At 41.0% G+C, this 21578-nt stretch overlaps 1 protein-coding gene across 5 annotated transcripts in view; it reads left to right on the forward strand.

Annotated features, from left to right (window-relative positions):
• The window catches only part of Ncoa6 (nuclear receptor coactivator 6), an 83915-nt gene extending 62961 nt beyond the window's left edge, over positions 1 to 20954 (forward strand). For 4 of the 5 annotated variants that reach the window (XM_029474541.2, XM_021156357.3, XM_021156358.3 and 1 more), the window contains 6 exons: positions 368 to 489; positions 3751 to 6732; positions 9490 to 9558; positions 12528 to 12564; positions 16221 to 16372; positions 20391 to 20954. In XM_029474541.2, coding sequence (XP_029330401.1) covers positions 368 to 489; positions 3751 to 6732; positions 9490 to 9558; positions 12528 to 12564; positions 16221 to 16372; positions 20391 to 20434 — 3406 coding nt within the window. In that variant the 3' untranslated portion in view covers positions 20435 to 20954. The remainder of the gene's footprint in view (positions 1 to 367; positions 490 to 3750; positions 6733 to 9489; positions 9559 to 12527; positions 12565 to 16220; positions 16373 to 20390) is intronic. The other variant, XM_021156359.3, reaches the window with a different exon arrangement.
• The last annotated feature ends 624 nt before the right edge of the window (positions 20955 to 21578 follow it).

Raw genomic sequence — 21578 nt, forward strand, 5'->3', positions numbered from 1 at the left:
TCTAGTTAGTAGACATGTAAAGTTACCTTAAGCTGTTGAATCCCTGGCATCCCAGGAGTAACACTGCAGAGTGCTGGTAGCTCAGAGTCCTGATCAAGCTAAACATCAAAGGTCATTATATAAAACATAGTATCAGGAATTAGAGGGTGACACTGAGTAAGGACACTGCTAAGATTACGTGAACTTTAAGGTTTAATGAAATGGCCAGGTTACTCTTATGTCAATATTAAGAATCCAGACTAGAAAGATACAAATAATGGTAAGAGCAATATATAAACATATTGTCGTTGTTTAAAGTAGGAAGAGGTTGCACTAGATTCCTGTGTTCCTTATACAGCTTACTCAATCTGTGCTACTTGTGTTTTAGCACCCCAGATAATCGTCCAACTGGTCTAGAGGAAGCTGATCAACAGTCATTACCTGGAGAACAAGGAATCAACTTGGACACCACAGGCCCTAAACTGCCAGACTTTTCAAACCGGCCACCAGGTAATAAGATACTAGCTAAAATTATAAACTTTGCACTGCATATCCACCTTTACAAGGCTTCTTCCCTTCCGTCAAACAACAATGCTCTCTGTCTACTAACTAGACTGCTTCAGGAATATACTGTGCAAGCACTGCATTGGTTAAGTAAATACTTAAATATAACGTCCATAGGTACATGTAAATGCACACACATACAGACGTGCTTAAACTGTCTTCATCATTAGTCCTCAAATCAGACTCAGTGGAAAGTGCCTTTTTTGGTCAGCATTGTAGTTTTAGTTGCCATCAGAATAAAATATGATAGTATAGAGATCTACTCACTGTATCCTGCTTGTCTGCAGTTCTTACTTCCTGAGATGTTTTCAAAGCAGAGAACTACTGCTAGGACTTAAAGCAAGATGACGTTTTAGTAAAAAAAAATTTATTCTGACTCTTTAAAACATAAGCAATAATCATGTGATTACTGTCAGCTCAATAGCTTAAAATGAATAGTATCAATAGTATTGAAGCCGCCGGGCGTTGGTGGCGCACGCCTTTAATCCCAGCACTCGGGAGGCAGAGGCAGGCGGATTTCTGAGTTCGAGGCCAGCCTGGTCTACAGAGTGAGTTCCAGGACAGCCAGGGCTACACAGAGAAACCCTGTCTCGAAAAACCAAAAAAAAAAAAAAAAAAAAAATAGTATTGAAGCCCTTTCACTGATTATAAAATGTTATCTTTTCAATGTTAAAGAACATGGTTTTATGAAAATCTGAAATTGATTCTTTCCAACCCAGGTATCATGGCACCAAGACCAGATATCACAGTTTCTCTGCACCCATTTTTTTTCTTGGTCTAAACAATGACTTAAAACTTTATTCCAGAATTCAAGTCAAAGTTTCACAAGCCCTCTCCTATAGATATAAAGAATTAATGCTTTGTTTCTTCCTCTTAAGTAATTTCACCTATTCTTTGGCATATTAATGAAAGTGATATTATTTTTTAGAGTTAACCTTTTATCTGCTTTTAATTTATAAATTTATATGTTTCAAAAGTACATCATCATGATGTCAAGACTTGATGTTATTTATTACAAATTGCTTAGCATACTACAGTCATCTCTAGTGAGCCACAATAGCACTGTTGAAGCTACTAGTCTCCAGTCCTTGGTGAGTATGTTCGGAAGACATTGTGAGCAGGAAGGGAGTTATCCTCTTATCTCAGGCATAGCTGACTCTTGCGTGGATTCAAGAGTTCTTTCCAACATTTATTGCCTCCTTTCTGCAAACTGGGAACCTGAGGCTCAATTTGACCTTTAACAGATTTGAATAGCTAGTGGTGTCTAAATAAATCCCTGAGTTTAATTGACTGTAGAAATAGGTGACTGCTGTGCAGTTGGGCGGGCAGTATCTGCAGGACCCTGCTGTCCTATGCAGTCTACTTCTCTCTTTACTATCTGCCTGGCCCCTAAAGGCATCAAGGCTTTGTACCCCTTGACTAATACATGTAGTTACTGTGTGTACCTGGCTTTCCTCTCAGCCATCTATCCCAGCTGTCTTCTTAGCGCTAAGCCCCTTCGGACTGATTCCTCCAGCTTCTGGACCCTTTGTAACAGCTGAGCCTTTAGCTCTTGCTTTTGAGAGGCTGCCATGTCATCCTATTACTGTCTTTGTATTTACTGTGCTGTCTGATAAACTCATTTAAAGATCTGAGAGGCATCTGTGCTAGCGCCCTGACACAAACGAACTTTTCCAAAAATTACACTTTTCTTAATGTCGGAACCCCAAAGTATATAAGAACCTGTTACGTTTTACCTGTTGGAATGCCAAATTTATAAGTATCAACAAGTGACTCGGACCTAAAACAAAACAAAAGGATTTTAAAGAAAACCTTCAAAACTGTATTCCCAGCATTTGCAGGGTGGAGGCAGCAGGGTTAGCAGTTCAAGTTCATCCTCAGCTACCTAATGAGTTTAAGGCCATCCTGGGCTACTTCCTGTCACCAAAAAGCAAAGATAAACAAACAAATCAAAAACAACTTCAGAACTGGATTCTGCTCGTTGGTACCATGGAAATCTTTGACTAGAAGACAGTAACTCTGTTAAGCACAGAGTCTGGCCAAAGCATTTGGCAGCTGCTCTGAAAAAAATCTTGATCCAGAATTTCTTCCAGCTGCCAGAGCTAGTTATTTGTGTTCTTACATTTTCTGTAAAACTTCCAAATTATTTTTCATGTAACAGTTGAATAAATATAACTATGGAATCCCATCCCATGTTTCCACTTTCCACACTAAACCACCTTTATACTTGGCTTAATTTGATTCTTCTCTGATGCTGATTGTATAAGGTTTTTGTTCAGAAATTCGCATATACCATCACAAAAAAGGGAATCATGTATGAGGATGCCTTCTGCAAATTTAGAAGGCATTGTCCTCAGAGGTTTTGTCCCAAAATTATTTTTTACTCCTGAGGTCTGTGCTTCTGGCTTACTTATTCTTCAATTGTTGATTCATAGAAAATACTTTTCCAAATAAAGACTTCTGTATATGACGGAACATGGAGATGAATATGCACAAAAACTTGAGTACTTTATTTTATTTTCACCATAGTAATCAGCCCCATTGCTCCTCTGTTTATTAAATTGATGCACACCTAGGAGCAGTATAGTACATTTAGTTTTCTTCAGAGGATCAAGCCCAAAGGATACAGCATAATATATGGAAACCATGGACCAGACTAATTGAAATCCTTTTTAAAAGAGCTCAATCATAGAATTATATATTTAATTTCACTGAAGGAATAAAAAGGCTGTTTGCATCAAAATCAAGTCTTGAGAAAAACAAGTCCTCTGCTCCGAGAAAAAGCGATTTCTAAATGTGTGGTTTTTTTTTTTATGCACAATGAATTACTGATTATTTCTACATGAGACCTAAATGCTGGGCAGCCAGCCACTTACTGTTGATAGTTTCTCTCTTTATATGTTCATCTAGTAGATCCAACCATTTATAGTGCGTAGCACAGTCTTAATACAGTAATGCTTCATTTGCAGCCTAGACACCAAGGGGCTTGCTTCATGTTCTTAATGCTTTGCTTTTTGCTTCCTTAAGCAGTGTGCCCCCCCCCTCCCTTGCTTGTGTCAAATAATGAGGGGCTGTCCTGGGAGCAGCATGCCTGAGCTGTTTGTACACAGTCTGCTACCTATGAGTACTGCTTAGCTATACTCTAAAGGTAGCAAAGTTTTCTCACTGAAAAATCTAACTTCCCTGATTTTGGGGGGCTTGTTTTAGGTTATCCTACACAACCAGTTGAACAGAGGCCACTACCGCAGATGCCTCCTCAGCTCATGCAGCATGTCGCACCCCCACCACAGCCACCACAGCAGCAGCCACAACCACAACTGCCTCAGCAGCAGCAGCCACCACCACCACCTAGTCAGCCACAGTCCCAGCAGCAGCAGCAGCAGCAGCAACAAATGATGATGATGCTCATGATGCAGCAAGATCCTAAATCCATTAGGCTTCCAGTCTCCCAAAATGTCCATCCTCCACGGGGTCCTCTGAACCCAGACTCCCAGAGAATGCCCATGCAGCAGAGTGGCAATGTACCTGTCATGGTTGGTTTGCAAGGACCTGCCTCTGTGCCACCATCACCTGATAAACAGAGAATGCCGATGTCTGTGAATACTCCTTTGGGAAGTAATTCAAGGAAAATGGTATACCAGGAGAACCCACAGAATTCTTCTAGCTCACCGCTAGGAGAGATGTCCTCACTTCCTGAAGCTAGTGGCAGTGAAGTACCATCTGTTGCAGGAGGCCCAAATAACATGCCCTCACATTTAGTAGTTTCTCAGAATCAACTAATGATGACAGGGCCCAAACCTGGACCATCTCCCCTTTCAGCAACTCAAGGTGCAACTCCTCAGCAACCTCCTGTAAATTCCTTGCCTAGTTCCCATGGCCACCACTTTCCAAATGTGGCTGCTCCAACCCAGACTTCTAGGCCTAAAACACCAAACAGAGCCAGCCCCAGACCCTATTATCCTCAGACACCCAACAACCGCCCTCCCAGCACAGAACCTTCAGAAATCAGTCTATCTCCAGAGAGACTCAATGCTTCCATAGCAGGACTCTTCCCTCCACAGATTAATATTCCTTTACCTCCCAGGCCAAATTTAAATAGGGGCTTTGATCAACAGGGCTTAAATCCAACAACTCTGAAGGCCATTGGGCAAGCACCTTCAAATCTTACTATAACTAATCCTCCTAACTTTGCTGCCCCACAAGCTCATAAATTAGATTCTGTGGTGGTGAATTCTGGAAAACAGTCTAATCCTGGAACAACAAAACGGGCAAGTCCAAGCAACAGTCGCAGGTCGAGTCCTGGGTCCAGTAGGAAAACTACTCCAAGTCCTGGAAGGCAAAACTCAAAAGCCCCTAAACTTACTCTGGCTTCTCAAACAAGCACAACCATGTTGCAGAACATGGAGCTGCCTAGAAATGTGTTGGTTGGTCCCACTCCACTTACCAATCCCCCCTTACCTGGAAGCTTTCCTAACAATACTGGGCTTAATCCTCAGAATCCCACCGTGCCTGTGCCTGCAATGGGGACTGTTCTTGAGGATAACAAAGAGAGTTTGAATGTTCCTCAGGACAGTGACTGCCAGAATTCCCAGGGTAGGAAGGAGCAGGTAAACACTGAGCTGAAAGTAGTCCCTACCCAAGAAGCTAAAATGGTTGTCCCTGAAGATCAATCCAAAAAGGATGGACAGCCATTGGATCCTAACAAACTCCCCAGTATTGAAGAGAACAAAAATTTGATGTCTCCTGCCATGAGAGAAGCACCAACATCATTAAGCCAACTTCTTGACAACTCTGGAGCTCCTAATGTGACCATTAAACCCCCTGGGCTTACAGATCTGGAAGTAACACCTCCAGTAGTTTCAGGAGAGGACCTCAAAAAAGCATCTATCATTCCCACACTGCAGGATCCGTCTTCTAAAGAACCCTCTAATTCTTTAAACTTACCTCACAGTAGTGAGCCATGTTCAACACTTGCGCATTCAGAATTGAGTGAGGTCAGCTCTAACGTTGCACCAAGCATCCCTCCAGTAATGTCAAGACCCGTCAGTTCTTCCTCCATTTCTACTCCCTTACCTCCAAACCAAATAACTGTATTTGTTACTTCCAACCCCATAACCACTTCATCTAACACATCAGCAGCCCTGCCAACTCACTTGCAGTCTGCATTGATGTCAACTGTCGTCACAATGCCCAACGTGGGTAACAAAGTTATGGTTTCTGAAGGACAGTCAGCTGCTCAGTCTAATGCCCGGCCTCAGTTCATTACACCTGTCTTTATCAACTCATCTTCAATAATTCAGGTTATGAAAGGATCACAGCCAAGCACAATTCCTGCAACCCCATTGACAACCAACAGTGGCCTGATGCCTCCCTCCGTCGCAGTTGTTGGACCTTTACACATACCTCAGAACATAAAATTTTCTTCAGCTCCTGTAACACCTAATGTCTCCTCTAGTAGTCCTGCTCCAAATATACAGACAGGTCGGCCATTGGTCCTTAGCTCACGAGCCACTCCTGTTCAGCTGCCTTCCCCTCCTTGTACATCCTCTCCAGTCGTCGCTCCTAATCCTTCTGTCCAGCAAGTAAAAGAATTAAATCCAGATGAGGCTAGTCCTCAGACGAACACCTCAGCAGACCAGAGCACTCTGCCTCCTTCACAGCCAACCACAGTAGTTTCTCCCCTTTTGACCAATAGTCCAGGCTCCTCTGCCAATCGTCGAAGCCCAGTCTCATCCAGTAAGGGCAAAGGAAAAGTGGACAAAATTGGCCAGATTTTGCTGACCAAGGCTTGTAAGAAAGTTACAGGCTCTCTGGAGAAAGGGGAAGAACAGTATGGTGCAGATGGAGAGACTGAAGGCCCAGGGCTAGAGATCACAACTCCTGGGCTAATGGGAACAGAGCAGTGCTCCACAGAGCTGGACAGTAAAACCCCAACACCCTCAGCACCCACTCTACTAAAAATGACCTCTAGCTCCATGGGCCCAAGCTCCACCTCAACAGGACCCATCTTAGCTGGCGGTGCTCTTCCCACCAGTGTACGCTCAATAGTAACCGCATTGGTGCCCTCTGAGCTCGTCTCCACAGCGCCAACCACAAAAGGCAATCATGGTGGCGTAACATCTGAGCCACTTGCAGGTGGCCTAGTGGAGGAGAAGGTGGGATCCCATCCAGAGCTTCTACCCAGCATAGGTATGTACTTGAGCTTGGCATCAGCTCCTCATGTCAGGTTTTTGCTGACCTGTCCCACAAGAGAGAAAGCACAAGCCCTTTTCTACTTAAAAGAAGAAAAATGGCAGTTGTAGATTTACTTACTGAAAGTACATTGAAAAATATGCTTTTAAATGCCATGTTCAGTTTATATTCATTAACATGGTTCTTTCCTGGCTTCTGAACTGATTCATGTTTCATTTTCATGTGTATATATGTTCCTCAGTTTTAAAAAGCATTTTCATACATACTATCTCACACCATCTTTATACCAACCATTGATATAGTCTTATTCCTTCCTGTGGGTGAAAAGATTGAAACTCAGAAATGTCTAATATTTGTTGAGCCTATACTCTTTTAAGTCTCTGGCCTGGCATCATCCCTTGAGTGTGAACAGCAACTTCTTTATGCCCCTCCCATTGTACTTCTTGCCTTGTTCTCACTGTATGCTAACTCAGGGGCCTTTCTGCTTGGACTGCTCCAGAAAAGCTTACCAGAAAACCAGATTTCATGATAAGCAAAGGAAGATCTGAGTGGGGAAGAGTCAGATAGACTTGCAGCATTTGCCAGCTCAATGGGCTGGGGCATGTCTCACTTCCTCCTTTGTAACGTGGAGACAGTAATAGTCACAAGATTTCAGTGAGGTAATGAATGTGACATGCTTAGCACAGAGCCTAAAATATGGTAATATGGTTTAAGTGTTATTGCCTGTTTCCTTTGGACATGGCCTCTTAGTAAACTACATTAGTGGACATCTAGTTCAAGTTATTTCCTGTACACTAGATCAGTGGTTAATACTGGAAACACAGGTGTCTTTATACCTCCTTTCTCCTGTATGGCTCAAGTGGTGCAGAAGCTCCACGTACCTAGAGACAAGTTAGTCATAGCTAAGGGCCTCTGCAGTATCTAAGCCAGCTAATAATACCTCTTTTATTTATGCAGCTAAAATACTTTGAGTGCCTACCAATTAGGAGGAGGAGCAGAAAGAATACCAGCTTCAGGTTATGATCAGAATTCAAATTTTAGCTCCACTGGTTGCCAGTTACAGTCTGGTGAGTTCCTCATACTTCACCTGTAAAGTGGAGATTATAATTTTACCACCCAGGATATGTAGGATTCAGTGAGAGAACTTGAATATCAAGTGCCAGCATACTGCCCCAGACATAGCTCTAGAAAGGTTCCGTCCCTTCTTTCTCCCTCTTACCTAAAGAGATACAAGAAGGGGTGAAGGCCTGCAAAGAGTTCAATGTCCCTACGAGAGAGAGACTTTGCTGGGGACGGCTCTGTTTCAAGGTTGAATTTTGTTGATGTAGGCGACTATAAGAATTTTTTTAAAAGCTGAGCATGGTGATGCACTCATGCAGCACGTGGGAGAGGAGGTAAGATGGAGAACAGAACCGCTCTCGGCTATAGACTTGAGTTTAAAGCCAAGCTAAGCTACATGAGACCTTGTGTAAACCAGAAGGAACTGGTGTGGCTTAAATATGTACTCTGATGCTTGATATTTCCATTTCTGTTTCCTTCTAGGGAACTTTTTCCTTTAATACTAAGAGAATAATGATGAAATAATTAGAAAATATTTTTATTTGAATCACAATTGATAGTAGAGAAACATAAATTTTAGGGAGATGAACCAGCAATTAAGCTACTAAGCAGAGAGGAATCTACAAAATTCAGTTTCCATCAAAGGGTAAAACTTACTGTTGTAGTTTATCAAGAATTTTAAGATATAGTGTTAAGATGGGAGGCATACCCTTGATAGCCCTGGCATACTTAAGCCTTAAGTCTTTACTGTGCAGTCCATAAAGTTATGTTCCAGAGTGTCTCGTGTGTTCTAGTTCTAGGGTCTAAGTCCGTTCTGTCTTTCAAAGACTCGTGCTGACATTTCTACCTGAAGTATTCCTTTACATTTTCAGCCTAGACTATTCTTTTCCTTTGGACTCCCATGGCACTTTATATTTTATGTGTCTCTTTCCATATGACATCATAGTGGAGTATACTGTATGTATCTGTCTTACCTTTCATAATAGGCTGAGTTGCTTATAGAAAGTTCTTATAGCTATTTGTTAGAAAAGTAAATAATACTATATTGATTTATTTATTAAGTATATATTTATTGTCTGTTTTATGCCCATCACTCTTGCTAGTTGCTATAGAAAAGTACAGAATTGTGTGTTTTGGTAATCAAGTAGTGTGTGTAGAATCTCTACTGGGGTTACATAATTTTTTTTTTAAATGTTGAGGTGAGTGGTATAGCCATTCTAAAAGAAGCTAGCTTGCTTACTAAGACATAGTTTTCAGCTTTTTAAAAAAACAGCCATTAGGCCTAGTGTGGTGGCACATGCTTATAATCCAAGCACTGTGGAGACTGGGGTGGGAGGATCAAGAGTTTCAGACCAGGCTGAGGAAACTGAGATAGACCTTGTCTGAAAACCACACAGAAAGAAAAAAGTCAGAACCTGAAATTGGTGCTACAGTTGTGGCTGCAGTTGTTCTTGTGGCCATCTCCTTCCTGACTCTTCAGTGTAAAGGGAGGAGCAGATCCTCGCTGCTGAAGGTTAGAGTAGTTGCTTTGTTAAGTCCATACTGAAGATCAGCTTCAAGCCTGCAAGCATGGCCTTCTAAGAATATGCTGTTTCAGCAGTTACTTAGTTGCTTGGTTAATGCTTTCTAGTTTAGTTAGGGATTTAAAAAAAAAAAAAAAAAGTAAAAGACCTATTTGTTTGTTTCTTGCCTTAGCCCCTTCACAGAATTTAGCCCCAAAGGAAACTCCAGCCACAGCACTGCAAGGGTCTGTTGCCAGACCAGGTAAGGTACTGTTTAGAATATCTTGGAGTGGGATGGGTTACATTGAAGGAGGCAGTGCTGTTCTCATGAGTCAGTAAGAATCTCGAACTGTCTTACCTACTTGTTTTCCAAGCCAGCTTAAATTGTGTGGCAGAACTTGTGTAGTACTCTGTGGTTACTTTTCCCAACCAGCTTGTTCATTTTCATATTTGTAGTGTTAGCAGAGAACTCAAGAAAGGAATCTCTGTGCTCATTGTCTGCACCCTACCCTGAGTTGTTTTCCTGTTCCATGACCCTGCTGTCCACAGCTGGCTGCTGAGTAGTTAGCATATGCTTGCTTACTGAGGTGACAAGCATGAATGTACCATCTGTAGTTGGATTATCATGGTGGATGTAGAAGCATATTCCAGCCCTTCTGCTTACGGTGAATCATCCTAGCCATCTATGCATGACTAAGTTTCTCCCCTTGACCAAGATATTGTAAATAGCCCTAGTAAACAGCAGTAGCGGTGGTGTTTCCAGGAGAATTCAAGTATAATAGCTGCTGTAAGATGCTGAGTCAGCTCTGAACACACAAGTACCTTGATGGCAGTAAGAGCACTTCTGCCTTTGCAAAACAGACACCACAGCCAATGAGTATCATAGACATTTTCATAGTTTTACTTGGTTCTTTGTCACAGAAGGTTGTTAAAAGTACAAAAGAGAAAGTATGACTGGTTCCCAAAGGAAGTTGGAATATCATTGACGGTGTATGCTTGGGCTAATGACTCAGTAGGTAAAAGCACTTGCTGCTCTTTCAGAAGACCAGATCAGTTCCTGGCTCCTACATCTGATGGTTCATAGGTGCCTATACCTCCAACTCCAGGGGATCTTGAGGATCTTGTGGCCTCCTCTTTGGATACTCTAATGCACAGGGCACATCTCACATGTGTGCATGTGTGAACACACCTTAGAACCTTCCACTTACATAAATTAGTGTAAAAGTTCTCAAAACCAACTTCTTTGATTCTTTCAAAAGGGTATACAAGCCAGGTCTAGTGGCACATGCCTTTATCACAGCACTTAGAAGGCAGAAGCAGGCAGATGTTTGTGAATTTGAGGCCAGGCTCCTCAAATAGTGAGGTCCAGAACAGCCATGGCTACATAGAGAAACTGTCTCAAAAATAAACAAACATAATTTATTAATTAAAATTAAGAATAAAATAGCAGAGTAGCCTTTTGTAGCACATGCCAGTAATCCTAGCACTCAGGAGACTGAGGCAAGAGGTTTACTACTCTGAGGTCAGAGTAGACTACATAGAGAGTTCAGGAAGCGAGTGCTGCAGAATGAGATGCCTGGGGGTGAAGCTCTTCAAGGTTAGCACCTCTTTTTAATTGAACTATTTTTTATTATTGATCTAGCACCTTAGACTGTTCATCCACATTGTTATTATTGAGTATATATTAGGTGAATTTGTATGCTCTAGCTGACCCAGCAAGGAAGTAAAGACCCAAGAAGGAGTTAGTGTCTGTTTCTTGTGGCATTACATCAGGTTTTATGGAAGAAGTTCTGGGAACTAAGCAGAAGACAGAAAGCAAGGATTCCCTACTGTGAGCCTTTGCAGTGAAGGACCAGCCTCCTCACATGAAAAGTGCAAGGTGACCATCAGCCTAACAGATGGTAATGGTTGACGGTGCATTGTTATTATTAAGTACCAAATACTGTACTAAAACTCGAGTGTTTTATTTCAATTTAATCATAATGCCAAAGCAAATAACATAGTCAGCTACACTTTTCATATGAGGCACTGAATCCTGAGAAGGCAAATAATGTACATATGAACACATGGATAATAAGAAATTACAGCAGGGATGGTAGCTCATTCCCTGTAATTTCAGCTGAGGCAGGAGGATTGACATGAGTTTGAGCCTCAGCTTGGGCTGCATAGTAAGTTCCACAACACCATGGGCTACAAAATGAGGCCCATATACTGGGAGGGAGGGAGGGAGGGAGGGAGGGAGGGAGGGAGGGAGGGAGGGAGGAAGGAAGGAAGGAAGGAAGGAAGGAAGGAAGGAAGGAAGGAAGGAAGGAAAAAAGGAAAAAGTTGGGTTAAAAAAAATAAGCCAAGTAACTCTGCCTTCAAAAGACAACCACGTGCTTTGTCTGACAGTTTAGCTTGAAGCACTGAATTCTTTAAGTAGGAAAACAGGCACAGGGCCAGGGAGGGCACAGCAGGGGACATGGTTGTCTACTACAGTAGAGAAAGGCCTTTGGCCTTTGTAAAAGAGCCGCCTAGAGGTATACTAATAGAATTAGAAGGGTTTTTATTTTTGTTGTTGTTGTTTTTTTTTTTAAATTTCATTTTATTTCATTTCATTTCTGATGCTGAAAAGAAGTATCTGATAACCCCAGAGAATGCTCACTGATGCAGTCTGCCAGACAAACTGTTTCAGTTGTTTCTAGGTCACTGCTTGGTGGTTGATGAAGTCTATCAAGTATCTCAGAAATGAATATAATTTAGTCTGTGGGCAGTATCTCAAAGCAGGCCCTCTAAGGTTCAGTGAAAATGTTAAGGGGGGAAAATGAATCTTTAATAGACATTATATTATATTTAAAGGTAATTAATTGCCTTTAAAAAGAAAATGCAGAAAGGTGGTGCTATTTTTGAAATGAAAACAATCTCTTCTACATGACAGGAAGAGGCTTCTTTCACTAACGGAGTCTTAACTGGATGAAATCGGAGCCAGGCAATATGAATTTAGTTCTGTTGATCCAAACAGGATTATTTCACAGTGAACTATAAATAAAAATAAACCAAGTAAGTGCCCCCAACAAACCAAGTTGGGTCAGTGCCGACTTTGTCTCCATATCACACAGGATAAGACTCCTGCAGGACATGGAGAGCTGTCAGTATAAATGTGGCATTCTGGATTCTGTAGATTCCTTGTTCTCCCTGTGGACACAGAACCACAGCTTCCACATCTCATTCTCTCCTTGTATTTTTTTACAGAACTTGAGGCAAATGCTGCCATAGCCTCTGGACAAAGGTAAGATGACCATCTCTGCAGACCTAGCATGACCCTGGCATAAGCTTCTTTGAAGGATATCAGCTTTCTCAGTCTTTAAGCGTCTCACCTTGTCCTTCTCCTGTACTCTGGCACCAGTTTCTTTTCACTGCTCACATAGAGAGCTGCTGTGAGTCTTCATTCCTCGGGGAAACCTTCCACCTTAGGAAACCTGAAGACTGCTTTAAAAACTGATGATGCACTCAGCACTCAGAGTGAGGAGATGATTGTCATGTTTATAAATGTTACCTCCTTTACCGCTGGTCCTCAAATATAGCTGCTGAGCAGAGTTGTTTGAGCCTTGAAGGTCAAAGACGGAAAAGCCATGTAGGTTTGGTTAGCTGTGCTACCCTATATAACCAAACAGATGAGGCACATCTGTGCTTTAACCTCACTAGCCCTAGAAAGGAGTTTTATCTCCCAAAAATCACCCCTTTTTTAGTGAAGGAATACAATAACATTTTAATGAATGTCTCATATTTATATAGAAATTTAGTTGTAAAGTATCTTCACAAATCATTTCTCATTGAATCTTCATATCAGCTCTTAATATTAGCTAACATTTTTTGAATATTATTCCTTGCCATACTCTGGGCTATGAACTCTCTAGATGTATTACCTTACTTTATTTTTTACATTATCCATTATTATAATAAAACATATATCGATGAGAAATCTAAAGGTCAGAGAGTTTTAACTAAACTGCCCAGAGTCACAGATACAGCAAATGGTGAAATTGAGTTTCCAACCTATCTCTTTCTGACCCCAGAACCCTCACATTTGACCTATGTATTACAGTAGACAAGTTGAGATTTTTTTTTAGATAAGAATCTATACTCTAGAGAACAAGGAGTTAAATATTGTAGCTGATAAATGCACAGGTTCTCCAACTTGACCCATATTATCTAATTCCAAATTCACTGCTATTCCAATTAACCACCCATCTGTTTTTATTTGAATTGAACAAATACTTGAGTTCATTTGAGTTTCTTAAATATATGCCAACTATTTATCTAGAAAAAGGGTCTATAGCCGGGCGTTGGTGGCGCACGCCTTTAATCCCAGCGCTTGGGAGGCAGAGGCAGGTGGATTTCTGAGTTCGAGGCCAGCCTGGTCTACACAGTGAGTTCCAGGACAGCTAGAGAAATACAGAGAAACCCTATATTGAAAAACCAAAATAGATAGATAGATAGATAGATAGATAGATAGATAGATAGATAGATAGAAAGGGAGGGAGGGAGGGAGGGAGGGAGGGAGGGAGGGAGGGAGGGAGGGAGGGAGAAAGAGAGAGAGAGAAGAGAAAGGAAAGGAAAGAAAGAAGGAAGGAAAAAGGGTCCACTATTAGGAGCTGTCTTCAGAAAAGTTAATTATTTTCTAAGTTCGAAGAGAAAACTATCCTTATAAAAGGTGATGTAAACTTCTTTACTTATAATTCTACCCTAGCTCCAGTCTGGCCTCTCTGCCTTTTCTTGGTTTGTGGTTTGATATGAGGTAGATAAGGTAATAAATGAACAGTTATGGCCCAATTCCCAACCATAGTGTTACTAACAAAGGGTCTTCCAGCAAGAGTGAACAGTGAAGTAGAGATAGTCATGATAATCAAATCATGACTTGTACTTTTAAGGAACTTACAGTCTCATGAAAGGTCAAGACATTACAAGAGAACATTCAGAGCTGAAGAGAAGGTTCAGCAGTCAGGAGCACTGACGTTTCTTCCAGGGGACCCAGGGTTTCCCAACACTGCACAGTGATTCAGCTCTCTGTAACTCCAGTTCTAGAGGATCCAACATCCTTTTCTGGCCTCTAAGGGCACTGTATGCATATGTGCACAGACATACATACAGGCAAAACACCCATACACATTAAATAAATAAATCTTTAAAACCCCTTCTAGAGCATCCAGTGGATGCTTTAGAAGGTCGCAGTCATATATTTAGACTGTGAACCCAAGAGAAGAAACAAGTCCACGGGGAGAGAGAGGCAGGGAAAACTTCCCAGAAGAAATGGGCTTTAACTTTTGTTGTATTACATTTCAGTTCTATGACTTGCAAGAAAATTTAATCTGATTTTAAAAAGTGATCTTAATAAGTATTTTGAACCATGGATATAGTAAAAAGTTTATTAAAGAGATTTTCAGATTCATATCAGAATTAAGCCTAGGAATGGTAGTGCATGCCTATAATCCCAGCACTTGGGAGGTACAGGCCAGAGAACTAAAAGTTCAAGGTTATGCTCAGCTATATAACAGTATGAAGCTAGACTACATGAGACCTTACCTCAAAAAAGAAAAAGAGAGAAAAGAAACATAGAATTGCAGAGTGACTCATCTTGTGGTTTCTTTATGGAATATACAGAGAAGTACTATTCCAAATGTGTTGTCAAACCATTCACTCATCATGAACAGTGTGTCTTAAGTAATCTATCACAAAATAATTTTTTAATTAATATTCATAGGTACACTGTAGCTGTCTTCAAACACACAGAAGAGGGTAACATCCCATTACAGATGGTTGTGAGCCACCATGTGGTTGCTGGGAGTCGAACTCAAGACCTCTGGAAGAGCAGTCAGTGCTCTTAACCTCTAAGCCATCTTTCCAGCCCCACAAAATAATTTTTAAGACTGCATATAGATGTGCCATAACTAAGTAACCAATCATTATTATTATTAGGATTTTTATGTCTGTCTAAACTTGTCCCTGTGTCTTTAATAACAACAGTATTGCCAATTTTAAATATTTATCTACTGGCTGGGTGGTGGTGGCACACATCTTTAATCCCAGCACTCTGGTGACAGAGGCAAGTGAATCTCTGTGAGTTCCAGGGCAGCTTGGGCTACATGCAGGAACCCTGTCAGTCAGTCAATCAGTCAATACCTCTTTCTACTAAAATTCTAGGGTTGGAGTTAGGGCATCCAGTTTATCTGCAGTGGATTGTGAATATGTTCTTATTACTTAATTACTATGTTATTATCTAATACCAATATGTGCTCAAATATTCCTAGCTACCCCCAAATAATAATTTCTTTTGAGACAGGGTCTTTCTGTGTAACCTTTGATGGACTATAACTCACTATGTAGACCAGGTTGGCCTCAAACTCACAGGCATCATCAGCCTGCCTTTGCCCTTAAAATGTTGGAATTAAAGATATGCACCTCCACATACAGATTTTAGGTATTATTTTGGGCTAGTAGAAGCTTTCAAACATCTATTAAATACATTCTGTAGCTAAAATTTTACAAAGTGATGGTTGAAGTGGGACATATTCTCATCTTAGGAAAGCAGTGAAGGTTGGAGAGGAGCTGCTGCAGTTCTTTATGGCTCTCTCCTTCTTTCCCACAATTCCACCAGCATTGTGCTTTCTTATTTTATTTTTCTAATGTAACAAGCTAGATTCGTTTTTAAATTCTCAGTAACATTGTTTTGTTTCTATGTAAAATAACTGTGGCTTGATTTTTGTTGTTGTTGTTGTTGTTTAATCAAACCCAGGCCTTATACATACTAGCTAGACTGAGCTGTATCCCTGGCCCTGAATAGCTGCTAATAATCTACTTTCTGAATGAAACTGTTCATAAAGAGTCCCTTTTTATATGTCTTAATGCCCTTAACCTTCTTGGAAACTTGATACTTCTCTCTGTCAGCTGTGAGCCAAAAGAGATAGTTGAGAAGTCCAAAACCCTGACGAGCCGAAGACACTCTCGAACTGAGGAGCCGACAACGGCTTCGGAGAGCGTGGAAAATGGACATCGAAAAAGATCCTCTCGACCGGCTTCGGCCTCCAGCTCTACTAAAGGTTAGCAGTGGGCCCTGGATGTTTGGGCATGGGGACATTAAGATAGGAGAAGATCCTCATCCCAGCAGTTCCTGTCAAGTCTCTTTGCTTCTTCCTTGATGTCCTTTATCCACTGTCAGTTCGTTAGCATACGTGTTTCTGTGTGTGTACACAGCAATGGACACTGCTGGGAGAGTAAAGAACTGAACATGCTAGGTTGGTCTCATTTTAAATTCATATTTGCACCTAAATGTGGCTTTAAACTCATAGAGATCCACCTGCTTCTGCCTCCCAAGTGCTGGGAATAAAGGCCTGTGTCATAACACCAGGGAAGAAAAACAAAATTTTAGCCAGGCATTTTAGTACATGATTGTAATCCCAACACTTAGGAGGCTGAGGCAGAAAGATCATATATTCAAAGCCTGACTTGGTTCTGGGCCATGTTCTAGGTCACCCTGGACTACATCTGGAGACCACGAGATATAAACAAACATTTATATCTCATGATAGCATAAAGGGACACTGCTCATCATTCCCACCAGTCTTCAAATGAGGTTTTTGTTTTTTGTTTTTGTTTTTAATTTCTAGCCTTAGTCACTTGTTTACTTGCACTGGTTAATGCACTAAAGATAACCTCAACACTAAACTGTGTTAATGTTGTCAAAGATGAAAATGAAGCCACTTTCTCTTGTGTTAATTTCACCAAGAGTTCACTCAAATTTGAGTTTGCCACTTCTCTCCCTGTGTCTTCTATCTATAGTCTTTGGCTTATCTGTAATCTGTTATGTGAGTCTGACTCTGCCCCACTAGTTGTCCTTGTCCTTAACAAAGGACTTTGTTCTGTATTTATCAAATGGCACAGGAATATGGCCTGGGAAAGAAACGGGATTCTTTACAGAAATCTTTCACAGAGTTTTACAAGGGAAGGCAGCATCTTACTGACTGCAGACCGACATCGTCAACCTGCAGCCACAGCTGTTTGCATTTATGGTGGATATTTGTTTTAGGGTTGCTTTCAACCTGTTGGCTGTTTTCAGCAAACGATTACCACACCGTGCACATACACACATATTCTGGGCCAGGGGCATAGAAAAGTACATAATTTAAGATTAAAGCTTTGCATTATCTTAGGTTGTAAAAGCTGCTTGCATGGGAAATTCAAGGCTTAATAAGGTTGGTCACATTGTTTTCAAAAGTTTAGTCTTTTGGGACCTAAAAGACATTTTTCATAAAAATATACCACCACCTTTACTGAGGGCCTCATACATTGATTTTCTTCATCAAAGGCAGTATTACAGTTTACTGGGTCCCTTTAAGTGACTTGGAACAAAAGGGGGTCAAACTTGACACTACTCACCCTCCTTCCTGAACCTCATTTTCCAGCTAAGTCTCAGATCCACCATCTGATCTTCCTTTCTATCTCTCTTTCTTTACTTCCTCCCTCCCTTCTCTCTCTCTCTCTCTCTTTCTTTCTTTCTTTCGATGGAGTCTTTCTGTGTATCACTGGCTGTTCCAGGACTCAATACTTAGACTGGCCTCAAACTCAGAGAAATCCTCCTGCCTTTGCCTCTTGAGTGCTGGGATTAAAGATGTGTACCACCTTACCCACCTACTATTTGATTCTTCATACATAAGGGTGATGTTTCTAAAGTTGACCTAGTTGATAGATACTTTTATGTGTGCACATGAGTTCTTTCAGGTATGTGCACATGTGTGTGCATGCATGTGGAAACCAAATGTCAAGGCTGAGTATCAGCTACTCTTCCCCCTTATTTTTTTGAGACAGTATTCTATCATTAAACCTGGAACTTGCTGATGACCCTAGCCAATGAGCTCCATGGAACTGCCTGTTTTTTCCTCCCATGCACTGAGATTACAAACATGCACAGCTGCTATTGCTTTTCATGTGGGCTCTGGGGATCCAAATTCAGGTTCTCATGTTTGCCCTGCCAGCATTTCACCAACTGAGCTATCTCCTCAGCCCAAATATTCTTCTAAGGATGAACAATGTCAAAATAAAACCCTATTTAATATATAGAAATCTATTTCTTTCTGTACAGTTATTTTCACTACAAATAACAAGTTTGCTTGCAGTGAAAATCAAACTTAAGAATTGCTTATAGGGACAGGAGAGTGACCCATGCTTGTAATCTCTACACTTGAGGGACTGATGTAGGAGGATGGACCACAAGTCTAAGGTCAGACTAGACTAGAAGTGACTTCCAGGTAGCCTGGACTACAGAGTGAAATCGTATAAATTAATAAATAGTTGATTATGGAGAGTGTGTGTGACATAAACAGCACCATTATTAATGTCCTTCCTGGTCTGTAAATATTTGGGGATACTCTCCCACATGGCACAAGCAGTGACCACCCAGTAAGAAAGCATATGGAGGGGCTGGAGAGATGACTCAGCAGGTAAGAGCACTGACTGCTCTTCCAGAGATCCTGAGTTCAATTCCCAAGAACCACATGGTGGCTCACAGCCATCTATAATCGGATCAGATGCCCTCGTCTAATATGTCTAAAGATAGCTACAGTGTACTCATATCCATGAAATAAATAAATCTTTAAAAAAGGAAAGAAAGGGTTAATAAAAAGTTTTTACTAACAGAAGCCTGGAAATACATTGGTCCATCTTAGAAAATCATATAGGTATGTCTGACAAAGACCAGAGTTAACAGCAGTAAAAATTTTTGCTTTTTTCATCTGTTTCTGGTGGCTTGGCTTCTTCAAAATATTATAAAAGAAAGTCAGTTTTTCTTAGAACATTGAACCTGGTAATGTAGCATCAGAAAATCCATTCCATCCACAAATAATTTAATCTGATTCATCTTTTGAATTAATATGTGAAAAGCAATTTCTTTACCTCCACAAGAGGTATATAAAAAACATTGTTTGGGTTTGGAGTTTGCTCTCCTTATTTATAACATCTCATAGCCCCAAGGCTGTGCTCAAGACCATGTATGTACCAAAGATGACCTCTTGTCTGTGCCTTCCAAATGTTGAGATAACAGGTATGATGGCAAGACATGTGCCACCCTACCAGGATAGAATATTCTTTTGTTTGTTTGTTTTGGGGGGTTTTGTGTTTTGTTTTTTGTTTTTTTTTTTTGTTTTTTGAGACAGGGTTTCTCTGTGAAGCCCTGGCTGTCCTGGAACTCACTTGATAGACCAGGCTGGCCTTGAACTCAGAGCCCCGCCTGCCTCTGCCTCCCAAGTGCTGGGATCAAAGGCGTGCACCACCACTGCCTGGCAGAATATTCTTTTGTACTATTAAAACTAAAATACCTATTGTGTAGCAGCATGAATACAATACAGTTAATGAGATATTAAAGAAATGTTTACATTTGCAGAACTTGAGAGCACTGCTGTACTCTGCCATAGAAGACTGGAAAAGTTTTGAATAAACATTTAAATTGAGATAAGAGTAACTTGACTTGAGACATTGATATGTACAAGGGAAATTAAGGGAATTGAAGCAGTCTTTCCCTATTATGTCACCATTATTATGTATAGATCACTCAGTTCCTACCTATGCAGCCCTCAGGTTCAGGGAAGGTGTTTCCTGTTGTGAAAGCTTCCATGTGTGTATTCACTACTGTTTGGAGGGTGTGGATCCTGAAGATGGAGCTCAGGGCCTCATGCATGCTAGGTAGGTGTTCTACTGAACACCCAGGTATACACTCAATCATAATAAAGGGTTTTTTCTACCCCAGCAGTGTCAGTTTTTCTGGCCAGGTGCATGTCATATTTTGTGCATGTGTATGTGCATGCCAACCAGTTGGTTCTCAGTGTCTTTACCCACTGAGCTGTCTCTATGGTCTTTATCACATTTCCCCACTTGGCAGGCTCTAGTATCAGGGGTCAGTCTCTCTCACCACATAAGTTAGCAGGCAAATCCTGTGACTGTTTTCAAATCATTGTCCCTTAAACTGATTCAAAGCCTAATGGGGCTTTTCTATGTCAATTCTTGTCATCGTGGATGCCTAAGGAGCACCTCTACCTGCATTGAACATGTCCTTCCATTTTCCAACAGATATAACTGGTGCAGTGCAATCCAAGCGAAGAAAATCCAAGTAAGCGAGCTGGAAGATGACTTGATACTTGTAAATGTGTGTGAATTTTACAAAGAGCAATTTTTCAGCTGTGACTTTTTAAATCTATTTCTGTACAGTTAGTCATTTTAATATTGCGGTCCTTTTCCTAGTCCCTGAAACCTGTCTCATAAAGTTTAACGGGGAGCAGCCCTTTTGGTGTTGCAAAATGAAGTTCAAGGCTTCTAGAATGTTGCCATGTATTGAAAGGCGCTAAGGCCATTGTAAATGTTATTAGTTTCACGTTTCTTAAGCAGCCTAGAGTGCAGGGTGAGCATCTGTACATCTTCTAATGATGTGTTGTGCTGTGCAAGTACTGTGTGTGAATAGCAGTAGTGGGGCAAAAAGCAATCTTGTCCTTTGGAAATGTTGTAAATAATTTTATTATATAGTGTTTTGGATGTATTTGTTGTAGAAATGGACCAGTGAATAAAGAGAATCTAAGGGTTTGTACAATGTGAAATACTGAATGTGTTAAATAAATGTTTTTGTCATAGAACTTAAAAGTATGTTATTGGAAAGAATGAGCAAGCTTTTCTTGTGGGTCATAGATGAGTAAACAGAGCTTCCATTGGAACTCAGACACATCACACCTGAAATGCCCTCCCAGCAAGCTGAGGAAAATGCATCTACCTGCTCATTCAACTCATTCTTGGCTTTGAACAAATCAGATCTGTTTAACAACATACTGGAAGTGTGTGTGTGTGTGTGTTAACTTCGTTTGTCTGAAAATAATCAAGTATGGTGGTATACACTTGTAATCATAATGCTTGGGATGTAGAGGTATAAGAATCACAAGTTCAAGGTCACCCTCAGCTACAGAGAGAGTTTGAGGCCAGGTTGGACTTTGTCTCAGAAAGTAGAACAGCCTTCCATCAAAGGCACCTAGGGTTTTAGAGGTAAGAGGCTGTCAGCAACACAGATGGTACTTCCTCCAACCCAATGCTTGTGCTGCTCCTCTCAGGAGATGCACTCAGACTGACCAGCAAGATTGTTTAGCACAGTTCTACAGTTAACTAGGTAGCTCTTGGGCCTTGGCATAGCCCAGTGCTTGGGACTAAAGAGTGGACCAGTGTTTGCTGTGCTTTCTTTCTCATTTCTGTATCCAGGTATCTTCATATATGTGTCTT

This window comes from Mus caroli, unplaced genomic scaffold (assembly GCF_978045245.1).
Source record: "Mus caroli unplaced genomic scaffold, Mus_caroli_1 scaffold_2, whole genome shotgun sequence".
Lineage (NCBI taxonomy): Eukaryota > Metazoa > Chordata > Mammalia > Rodentia > Muridae > Mus > Mus caroli.